The 11,918-nt window shown below is 38.8% G+C and overlaps 1 protein-coding gene across 4 annotated transcripts in view; it reads right to left on the bottom strand.

Annotated features, from left to right (window-relative positions):
- Positions 1 to 11,918, bottom strand: part of FAM13C (family with sequence similarity 13 member C) — a 37,545-nt gene that overhangs the window by 16,816 nt on the left and 8,811 nt on the right. For all 4 annotated transcript variants that reach the window (XR_001555951.2, XM_015865987.2, XM_015865988.2 and 1 more), the window contains 2 exons: positions 8,654 to 8,717; positions 2,319 to 2,469 (listed from right to left, as the gene is read on the bottom strand). Coding sequence is in view for 3 of the 4 variants with exons in the window: in XM_015865987.2 (XP_015721473.1) it covers positions 2,319 to 2,469; positions 8,654 to 8,717 (215 nt within the window). In the remaining variant the exon portion in view is untranslated. The remainder of the gene's footprint in view (positions 1 to 2,318; positions 2,470 to 8,653; positions 8,718 to 11,918) is intronic.

The raw sequence follows: 11,918 nt of genomic DNA, 5'->3' as shown, positions 1-11,918 counted from the left end.
AGCTCAATAATGTGGACTTCAATCAATAATACAGGTTTTATGATGCATATATTTCTGTTTAGTTTAAGTGAAATAATAATACATCATCTGTTGTCTATAAAAATAAATACATTGATATAATGTGTTTCAACATTTGTGACATATGTTGAATGCAGCAGCTTGCTGCTCAAGTCACATGTATACTCACATCCAAAGAATATAACTTATATTCTGCTTTTCTCTTTTTCTAGTTAAGAAATCTTGCTTATTACCCCTTTTCAGTTCTTCATGGACTTATTTTGCCAGCTCTAGTTCAATTTTTTCCATATCCAAAAGGAAACTGATGACTCGTTTCAGCAAGATTTACCACTGATCCCTTAAAATTTGTACTGAAAGTAGCCTGTCATTTTAACAAACTGCTGGGCTTTCTTTTAACCACATATGTAAGTGTACATGTATATATTTTATGAAATACATTACACAAAGATATATTAAAAATATTGTACATTTTTTTTCTATTGCCTGATTGATTAAGCAGAAGCGAATAACTAGACACATGGTGAATACTGTGCATCCCCTATATAGTCTGTTTCTAGACTGGTGCAAGTCTTTGGATGTCCATCCAAGTTCAACCTGAAAAAGCCAATAGTCTCATGTGACAACTGTACCTAAACTCAATGAATCAGATTCCGTTAATAATCTGAGAGACAGAATTAAGACAAGCACCATCTATAAAAAAAAGGAACTCAATAAGGAAAATTCAACCAATCACAGCACAGGTGTTAGAACTGAGATTCTATTAAAATCCGTTTTAATAAGTAAACTTCAACTGAAGCACAAGTTTGAACTGCCAGAGGGACAGAGCATGCTCTGAACTTCATGGCAGGAATGCCATATCATCCAACATTTCTGTGTGTAGATGGAGATGGGCAAATAGGAGCTAGAGAGAACACCTGAAGTTGGTGTTCTCTACCAATCTAAAGCAAAAGCAAATAATGAGAAAATATAAATTAAAATTAAAATTAAAATTAAAGGAAGCCTATTATGAACCATCCTAACAATAAATTGCAAACTACCACAACAAAGTAATTTGGTAAACTACATGAAGAGGAGGAAAACTCATCCTTGACATAAAGGAAGAGTCAGTGCAGAAGGATGGTTTTGGATGGGCTGCAAAATGTCTCTTCTTGTGCAGCACAGTTAATAAATCTTTGTCTGCCTTAGATCCACAGCAATAACACTATTGAAATTTCAATACCTGTACCCACAGCCATTAAGACGTTTGCATAGCTGGGCAAAAGTACCCTTTTTAAAGCTAAAAACTCCATACTCAAAGCAACAGGAAATGCAGTGTTCTTTACATTCCTTCTACTTGATCATAATTTGGATTCTACTTATCATTTCCCTTAATTTTCCAATACAAACATCAAACTTAAGTACATATAAAAGCTATAATTTGTCATCTTTTTAGGTATATAACTTGCTGTTATTTCTTGCTGAAAATTCTAAGCAAACAGCTTTAGAAATAAGTTCTTTTGAACCCAGCATTTATTCAGACATAAAATGTCAATTGTACAGTGATTAATTACCTATCTGCTTTAATTTGGACCATATATGGTCAACAGTTTAAGTGTTTGTGTATTCATGTCACTTGTCTGTGAGATTTATTAGTCATATTGCCTTTGGCCTATTTTTCACGAACCGTGATTCCTCTCCCAAGCATCACGACTATCAACCCAGTGACTAGAAGCTATGAATTGACAAAAATAGTGCAGAGCCTCTGGGCTATTTATTGCAAGGACTGGTTTCCATACTGAGGAAAGAGAGAGGTAACACAACACAATTTGCCCAGATGAGTAATAATAGAGAATCATGAATGATTAAAATGCACATGCTGTTAAGAATCACCTTCACTATCTCTCCGCTGATACATTAAACTAAAATCAATAATAGGAGAAATGAAGTGATATTGGTCTGACAAAAAGAACGACAGAAATAGAATTACATGATACGGCAGAGGATCTCACACAATACAGGCACAGGAGACAAAAAGCATAAATTCATTTGAATAAATAACAGACAAACTGAATAGAATCAGGATTCTTAAAATCTATTTGAAAGATCAGATTTCCCTTGCAGAAAGACAGAAGGCTATAGCTCTTTTTATCTGATCTTTTAACAAGTATCACCCCTTTTTACATTAGCGTTTCTATCAGGAAACGGTGCTTTGCATCAGCTCGGCACTATTTCCCAGAGGACTGCAAATCTGAGATTAGACTGCGAGTCACAAGGCTGTTTTATAATTGCAAATGAGAGCACATCATGACACGATCCCTTACCTCCGCTACTGGCCCCATCAGCTTGCACACTGGTTTGGACTGAAGAAGGGGCTGGATCCTTGGGTGCCGGCAGCTGGGGAGTTTCCTCCTGGGTTGGCAGAAACGCAGAGCACAGATCGGTTTCGAGCGCTTGTAGCTTCAACAAAGAATTCTGCAGACAAAAGCAGAACATTGGGCTAGATAGAGAGCAACAAAATACAGCGATAGCTCTTCAACTCACTGAGCCCATTAGGAGCGCCTGCAAAGGGGTGTTCCACTAGCAGCTCTGAGGATGTACAAAAGAACAAACAAGCACTATTCCACGAGTTTCTTCACTTCTGGTTATTTAAGTCCCAATTTAAATGGATTATTCATGACACGTGGGAAAGATGACATCGTCAGCAAAAGACAATTTATTCTAGGAAGCCAAACTGAGATGGTGTCCCTTTTTTCTTGGTCCTGAAGCAATACACTGGGTAAGTATTTCATTCATTGGGCTGACATCACGATCTGATGACATTATGTCCCTCCCCATTTACCATTCATTAAAAAAAACACACTCTCCCTCTTCAGCCTATTGTGCAGTACATAGCAGTGAACAAAGAGTTACTGAGAACACGCTGCCTCATGGGATTCTTGGAAGAGATATTACTTAATTGGCTTTTTTAGAGATGCTTCCTCATGTAGACACTGCTTTTATGTAGGTGGCTGCTGCTTCTGCAAGGCAACCAGATCATTTCCTATCTGCTGCAAAGGCAAAATTAACAGATCATTGTCACTTACTGCAGACAAATCAATGGGGACAAGGCTAGTTATCTATATCATCACTCCCAGCTACAGTGTCATGTTTGGTCCATTTCTCATTTTAATCTTCGGTGCTGTGCGCAATACTCAGCTGTACAATCTGACACAAGTATCTTGCTATGATTCAAATGCTGTAAAAGCCCTAATCACCATTCAGCTGGGTGAAGTGAGTCACTATTGACATCCAGTGTATTCAGCTTCCCTTCCTCAAGGGAAATAGAACTTGCAGCATAAAACAAAAACACATACAGCTGTTTTAATAATCAGGCAGCTGATACATTCAGAATATACATAAAATGTTAAATTGCTCACATAGAACATATTTACAGAGAGCGTTTTCTGAAAGAAATCTGAGATACAATACAAAGAAATCCCTTGAGTTTATACCCTAAAAAGGTACTTTTCCTTCTGCATCAAAGATCAGAAACTAATGTATTGGTTCATTTAATGAAATAGTGAAATTATTTATTAGTGTAGCTTAATAGATCTGCTCATTATTATTTAATTTTAACAGAGCACTTTTATAAGTCTGAGGGTGGCAGTATTTTTGGCTAGGAAAAATAAAGGCAAGTGAATTTTACAGAGAACAGCAGGGAAGACTTTCAGCCTTGACCTTTTTGTTCCTTACATAGAACTCAGGCAGTGAAAAGGGAATAGAAAGGAGCTATTTCAAGGAGATACTTCAAAACAGTGAAGTTTGGAAAAAGCAAGAAGTGAATTTTCCCCATGAAATTAAGGATGCTGTCTTGAAGGGATACTCATGGCACTGGTTTGTGAAGAGTCTTCATGACGTATCAGGCCTCATTTTCTACCACCTCTCACCTCAGCTAAATACTGCAGTTGTGTAATCACCACAACACGTGGACAATGTTTTACAGTTACTATTTGATTTACAGGCCAGGGATCATAGAATCATAGAATGGCTTGAATTAAAACGGATTTCAAGGATCATCAAGTTCCAACCCCTTGCCACAGGCAGGGTTGCCAGCTGCTACATCACATCATAGAACAGGTTGCTCAGGGCCCCCATCCAGCCCAGCCTCGAACACCTCCAGGGATGAGGTTTTCCCAACCTCACTAGGGACTCTGTTTCTTCACCTGAACACTTTCAGTTACAAACTTCCACCTCACATCTAATTCAAATCTCTCTTCCTTTGGTTTAAAACCATTCTCCCTTGTCCTGATCCCAGCACAGACCTCATTGCAATGACCGTGTATGGCAAGCACCCTTCCAGAGTTTTCAAGGCAGTCTCTAAGTCTCCTGTTAAGAAGAACATAGATGAATGACTGACAAAAAACTCTAACCTTCATGGACTTTGGCATTTGAATGAAAAATTCCCCAATCAAGATAATACATTCATTTGCACTTCTTATTATACATGTTAAACACTTCCAATTTCAACCATTTCAGCAGTGTAATTCACTAGTAAATTCTGTTACTTTCTGTGGTATTTTTCAGCGAGTTGTAGAAAGTGGGTGGATGGCAAATTTCCAGCCACTGCCAAATGCTAAACAAATTCATGTAATAATGATAGAAATACCTTCTTTAGTTTCTTGAATGTGCCCTTAACAGAGATTTGATGTAGGGAGAATATGAGTAATTAACTTATACCATTTTGGTGTTACCAGGGAAATTATGAAACTGGAATATACCATCAACCTCATCTCACTCTTAAAACACATCTGGGTATTATGATACTAACAAAGCACACCATACAGGAAAAGCCACCAAACGTTTGTGGAAACACACACAAAGAGACAGTTCTAAGCAGAGGCCAGGCAGAAAGCTACCTGGGGTCACAGGCTTGTAGGCAACAAGAGTGTCCTACTAAATGACCCCCCTGCTGCATCCCCTGCTTCTCTGGGGGCTGCCCAAAGCATCAACGCAGCCAGAGCTGCTGGGTGGATTCCACTAGCCTGGGCCCTCTCTCCCTGTATCCAGAGTGATGGGTCCCCACATCTCTACCTGCAGACCATGCAGGGCAGCAAGTCATGTACCCACCCTCGGGCTTGCAGGTATCAGGCCAACTAGTGGCAGAACTCAGGTTAGAAAGAAGTAAAAGTCCTGCACAGCACACACTCAGCAACACAACCAGTCTGAAGGTATGGTTAGCCTATATGCACACTATTTACAGAGCTCTCATGTTCCAGGACCTGCCTCTGGAGCCCAGCTAGGCCATCTCAGCTCCTGACTGTTTTAAAAATGTTACAGACCAGGTTAGAAGCAAATATTGATAGCTACAATATATAAAGAGAGAGGGAGGTGTTAGGTCATGGAAGGTACTATCATGACTTTTGGTAAATTCTCCCATGAAAAAGCAGTATCACTGAAGTAATTTAAGTCATGGCATATTAGAGCAGCTATTTAACTCAGTTCAAATCCTTCAGATTTGATGCTTATTCCGGTGTTATTCTGGTGCTTAACACTAATGTCACATAATAATCTGTGATTCTTGCTAATGTAAGTGGAAGGGCATTAATATTTAAAATGGATCCTTGTGTTTATTTGGAGAAAATATACATACTGCTGCCTCTTAAGAACAGTACTTTGCAAGGTTGAAAAAGAAGCATTTAGAATAGCCATCATTATTGTCCTCTTGAAGTACTGACAACTTGAGCTATACCGATTTCAGTAGAAGAAGAAATCCTGCATTTTTGCAAGTCAAATATAATGGAAAAATAAAGACCTTTACAACAAGCCCAAGTGTATGGGAAACTGTTAATCACAGCCTGAACCTCTGATTAACCATCTGAGGCAGCTGTGGGAGCACAGGTGAAGGTAATTCACCTCTCCTAGATCCCATTTAAGGGCTGACCACTAAAGCAGCATCTCTTTCTGGAGATTGCTTCTTTGTAGAGTTTTTGTGGCTAAGCCTCAATATTGGTGAGCATCCATCTTGACTGCGAGCCTCAACATTGGTGAGTCTTTTCTTATTTACTCTATAGCTGTCCATTCACTTTGTAGTTATGTCTATATATTTGTATAATTACAACTATACATCAAGGAAAGCACAAGAATGTGCAGTGTGGCTTTTCTTTCCTATTTGTAACTTCTGCTACTGCTTTAAAAGAACAATCATGAAGGTATCACAGTCCTGCCTGCTGGGGAAAGAAAAAAGAGTGTAGAAGGGCTGCTGTTGACAGGAGTTTAATCTGCAGTAAAGAAACCATCTTTACAAACAAGCAAGTTTGTAGTCTGAATTCAGCCCTCCCAACCATCTCTCTTTCCAAGGGACTGTTGAAAACCACGCAGCCCCACAAATCTTCCCTGGGCACCACCATGCCTGCTGATCAGTGACCACCCACAGCATAGAGCAGATGGATATGATGGCTGATAGAGAACCACTGCTGTTAGAAATACTTCTTCCCCTGAAAATGCTTTACCACGATCAGCTTCCTTTGATCACCAGGGTAGGGAAAAGCATAGCATGTTTAGGAACTGAGGAAAGGGAAGGAGAGTGTGTTTACCACTCACATGGATCCCACCCAGGTGTCAGGGAGAAGTAAAGCTTGTGCTTGGTCCTTTCTGTACAAATACATCTACCCAACCATGCACAGTGTTTCTGAGTGCTGAGGATGGTTGCAATCTGCCCATGGGCCTGCCCAAGACTGGAGGGCAGTTCTATTATATCCAGTTTGCTGGTGAATTTACAGGATTTATGGCATCAGCTGGGATTGAGAAGTAGAACAAGCCAAGCTTTCAGTATTTAATGGCCTTTAGAGTGATTCATACAGGGAAAAAAAAAGGGTAAATATCAGTCTGTTCAATTTCTTCAGAGTAAGGAAATTAAAAGCATCACTAGAACAGTGACATACAAAAGCATCTTCCTTGCCTTTTAATCTGAGGGTTAAGGTTAAAACAAGATAGGCATATTTTACGTGAACATAAATAAACCTGTGGTATCTGCTAGGGCAATGCTTGCGTCTTGAGGCAAATGACATTTTCAATTCAAAACTTCCCTCATGGGTCACAAACAAGCAACAAAAAGATGGAACAAGATATGCTCTGGGTCTGTATAATGTCACTGGTGACTATTGAGGAGAGACGGTGCTTCTTCTGATCCAAGAAGGGAATTTGCTTTGTAATAATGCCTCTCCATTTATTTTTGCAGGAGAACTGAGATATACAACAATCTGAGATTTTTGCAAAGTTAACACCAGAGTGTAGCTGTGGCTCATTCCCCACAAATAATTTGTAATTCATTTCAGTTTTTGAACTAATAATCTGTTTCAATGCTGTTATTTATTGTTTTTAGGGTGTTTTTTCTTTAAACTATTTTTTATTTACAATAATATTTACCTTAGAGGAATCCTTTGCAAAAAATTAAAGTTATTTAAATATACTGTTATTTAAATCTTCTGTGAAGACCAGAGTGGACTCAGTGATCTCTATGGATCCCAACTTGGGATTTTCTAGCTGTGGAAACTGGTGATATTTGCACTGGAGCTTCTCAGAAGAAACAATAACAATGATTTCTCCCAGAGCCTTAACTGGCTAGACCAGGGCTGAGAATTCTCCCTTACAGAAAGGGCCTTCCTAGTTATTATTGGGATTTTCAATAGTGAGCTGCACGACAATGACATGAATGCATGGGAAATAATTACAACATTTTTATTTTTTTTTTAATCTGAATTCCTTTAAAAGGACACAGCATAGTTTTCTCCTAATGTAATTCAGGCACATTGCAGAAACAAAGCTGGTATTTTATGCTTTGACAGGAATAGGTTTTCTCTTATACCCAATTCTTCCCCACCACATCTGCCCTCATTCTGTAATCTTGGGCTACACTTTTAAGGATCATCTGGTCCTTGTTTACATCCTAGCACATTCACTGCTCTTGCAGAATTAAGATTATATCTGCTAGTATACAGATACCCTGGCTTGTGGAAAATGCTTTATGATGTTTCCCACTTTGAGTAACTGCACAGCTTGCTTTTGGCCTCCTCCATACTGCCTTGGTGACTATCCCAGGCTCATCCACTGTTTGTCTTGGTCACAGAAACAGGTTCTTTGTGTTCTACTCATGCAGTGCTCCTGCCATAATCGCTGTGAAAACAGCTCTTGTTTCAAGTATCACAGGTATTATTTGGCTTTCCCTGCTTCCCCTCTTTACTCCAACCCTCCCCTCCTGCTCTCTGACAAAAGCACTTTTCAGATTACATTGTTCTGTTCATGGTTTATTTATGTAGGATGTAGCGACCTTTGAGAACTCCTTATTTTTAAACAAAACATAATTGATTTAAGCAGTAATATGAGGCAAAAATCAAATCTTCTTGCAAGATGGCATTTCACTTAGTCAATATTGAATGTTTCATTCTTTTCTGGTCACAGATAAAATGTAGTGCAGTTCACTTAGTTTAAAAGTCTGACTTTAAAACCATTACAGTGGTCTCACATTGCATTTTTACACCTGTCTTCAAAAACATGGCCAAAATCATTCATTAAGAAGATAACCTAGGATTCTCAAGTGATTTTATTATTCCAAGTGCTGAGAAAAAACTCATTTGATTCAAAATTGTAACACCGTGTTTCCATTTGTGGTCACACTTACCTCACTTAGGTTGCATAGTTGCTCAGTTGCTTCATTTTGTGAATTACATGTGTTTTGATCAATTCTACAAAACAAAACAAGACTTTTCTATCAATAGGTTTCTTGTTTGTGCAACAGATGTTCTAGACTCTCTTAATCACATTTGTGTGTAAATTACCAGTTACAAGATATTGAAAAAATAACATTTCTATGAAACTTATTTCTGCTTTTTATACCTTGTGCAAAGATAAAAATAGAAAATGCCAGTGATTTTACTGAATTCTGTAAAGTCTACATTTAAACTGTGAATGAGAACCTGGAAACTACGTCATTAAAATGTAAATTCGTTCTGTCACACTGAGACCATCAGCAGCATGACCAGTTCTTAGTGTCATGACAGCTAAAGCCAATAAGAGTTCAAACCTTTAAAACTAAACACAGTTTGTCTCACATGCTTTAAGAATGAGTATTTTCCTATATCAGAGCCATAAAGAATAAGCCTTTCCGTATTGAAACTTGATGGCATTTTAAGCTCTCAACCTTCAGCTTTCTGCTTAAAATTATCTTCTGCAAATTTCACACAGACCTGTGGGACTCTCACAAGTAGATGGAAATCCTTTGAGCAAGAGAGATTTCCATGTTTTGTACTAAATGCCACTTAGCAGCCCTCAGTGGCATTCAGAGCTTTGCTTTTCCCTCAGCGAATCACTGCTTCTCCATGTGGAAATAGAAAAGGAGGGTCCTGGACCAGCAAGGGGAAAACCTCTTCCTGCTGACTGCTGCTGGCATGAGGACTGTGCCACATCCAGGCCAATGCAGCCATAGCCTAAAAGGTTGGTGCCCATCAACCATTCTCTAGTTTTTACACAGCAGAGATGATAGTAAGAGACAGCAGAAGAGTTTCAAAACACTATGAAGGAGCATGAAGAGATCCAAAGAACTAGCTCAATTGGAAAGAGTGAAATGTTATTTATAGTTTGCTTTAGTAACATGTAAGGAACGACCTACAAGGCTACAAAAAATATACAAAAAAAGAGTAATATGTAACACAGAGCTAGTGCTAGACACAAGGCAGAGGAATAAAAGAACACATCAGCTTTGTATTCTTCTGGTACCTATTTGGATGACTCTTTTCAGAGTAATACCTAACTTCCTTAACAAAAGAAGCAGTTCTTACAGGCACTGTAGGATGTTCTGCACAACTCACAGCTATGTCACTCATGCATCTTACACTTCAGTGAGTAAAATCTTCACAGCTCCCCTCCCTCTGTCATTCAAGGTGATGTTCTCACCTATTTTTTTAGGGATGCAGACATGTTGCATTTTTCTATTCTATTTTACTGAAAATACTAGAATGAGATGTTTTCAGTTTTGCATTCATGGGATTCTGAAGATGTAATCTTTGAATCAAATGACCACTTTTGTCTGAAAATGATTTAAATTAACACCTATGTAAGTATGCTGAGCTGGTCCTATTCTCTGGAGTTCTGGGGTGTGCCTTTTTTTGTTTCCACTAAGAGCAAATGCTCCTCTAGGCAAATGCAGGTTATCTGATTGTTGTCAGGCAACGAGGGACTTACAGTTTAATAACTATGGGCTGGATCCTACTCTCATTAAAAGCCTGATCTCACACTCTTTGTCGAGTCTGGCAACTCTGGCTTTGGCAGAACTATCCTGTTCTGCTGTTGCACAGATGCAAATACTGAATCCAATAACATGTACATTGGAAGCTTGTGGACATTAAAAAAAAAAAACACAAAAAACCAAAAAAAACCACATAAAGCTAATTATCATACCAGAGCTCCTAACAGACTTCAAGGGGCAGATGAATTTGCATGAGCAGTGAGCTGTTTGTAAAACAGACCAGAACATGTGAAGTACTGAAATGTGCGCAATACTGATATTGCTTCTAAACTCACATAAAATTCAAATAAAACTATGGAGAGCTAAAAACTAGGAAAAATATTTAAACATAACCCAAACAAATTTAATTTTTATTTCCCACATTTAAAGCAGAAAGGAGCATTACATTCTCTACTCTGTGTATCTCCAGCCTTTGTGCTCCTCCCAGTTTTATCTCTTAGATCAGGACTAGCTAGATTCCTGTAGTTACACTACCACTGTTCTCTGGAGTCCTATTTATTTATGCTTTACAATGCCATGTGCACTTGGTATCCTGGGCCAAATATTGCATTAGTGATGCCACCACTGATAATTCTTTAAAAGTAAACCACATCCCCTGCTGTGGAATGAATCTTCTTTTCCAGAATCACTTCTGGTCTATACTGGGCCAACACTCTTTTCCTACCTTCTGTCTTGCCATCAGTTTTACCCTGCCTGCTCTGACAGTGACCTACCATGTGAACAGCTCAGAAAAGGTAGCCTCCCTAGCACGTGAGAGGATTGATTCAGCCTATCAACAGGTTACCCCACAACCAACACATCTCAGCATTAGGGAAACAGAAACATCTTAATGAGAATTTCAAGAAACAGCAAAAAGCACCATGAAATTCCAACATTGTCACCACTGTACTACGGGGCTGCAAGTAAATGCATAAGAAATGGCAAATGAGGGCTAAACAGCAGCTGAGCTGTTCACATGAGCATGTGAAATCCATAAAGCAGTGCCCAAAAAAAAAAAAAAAAAAAAAGGATGACTGTGAAGAGCACAGTCTTGTTTACACAGTCCAAGCTTCTTAATAAGAGCAGAATCTTTTCCTTCAGACACACCTTTACTGGTAAGTTGGATCATCTGGCTGAGCTGAAGCCCCATTTCTAGCCTTTAGCGTAACTTTGGAGGCTTCGGAATGGAATTTAGACTACTGTTAGCTGCTAGGTGTGAGTTACTTCATGTTCTGCTGAGTTGCCTGCAGTCTAAAGTTGGCTAACACCTGAACCGAATGGCTCCCCTTGAAGGGGGTACCTTTACAGCACTGATACAAGAGGAATGGAAACTATGTGTAAATGTACGCCCATACCAAAATCAGGTATGTTGCTTCACGTTTCCATTTCTCAGTGAGAAAACAGCTCTGAGAAAGTGGTGCAAGTCACCACTGGGGAAAAACAGGAAAAGAAAAAAAGAAAGAAAGTTGAGGTATTTTTGAAACTTGGCATAGAGGAATAGAAATTTCTGAAGCAAGGATGTTCATGCTGCTTGTAAAACAGGGGATTTAAAGGTGGATGAAATTTGCATTCTTATCTTCATCCCTTTCATTTTCTCCAAACAGTTCTTGGCATATAAATACAGAATATAACTCCCAACGGGAGACAGGAGTCTGAATATCTT

This window comes from Coturnix japonica, chromosome 6 (assembly GCF_001577835.2).
Source record: "Coturnix japonica isolate 7356 chromosome 6, Coturnix japonica 2.1, whole genome shotgun sequence".
NCBI lineage: Eukaryota > Metazoa > Chordata > Aves > Galliformes > Phasianidae > Coturnix > Coturnix japonica.
Note: the sequence above shows the minus strand (reverse complement) of the source record. Positions and strands in the feature narration are given on the sequence as shown.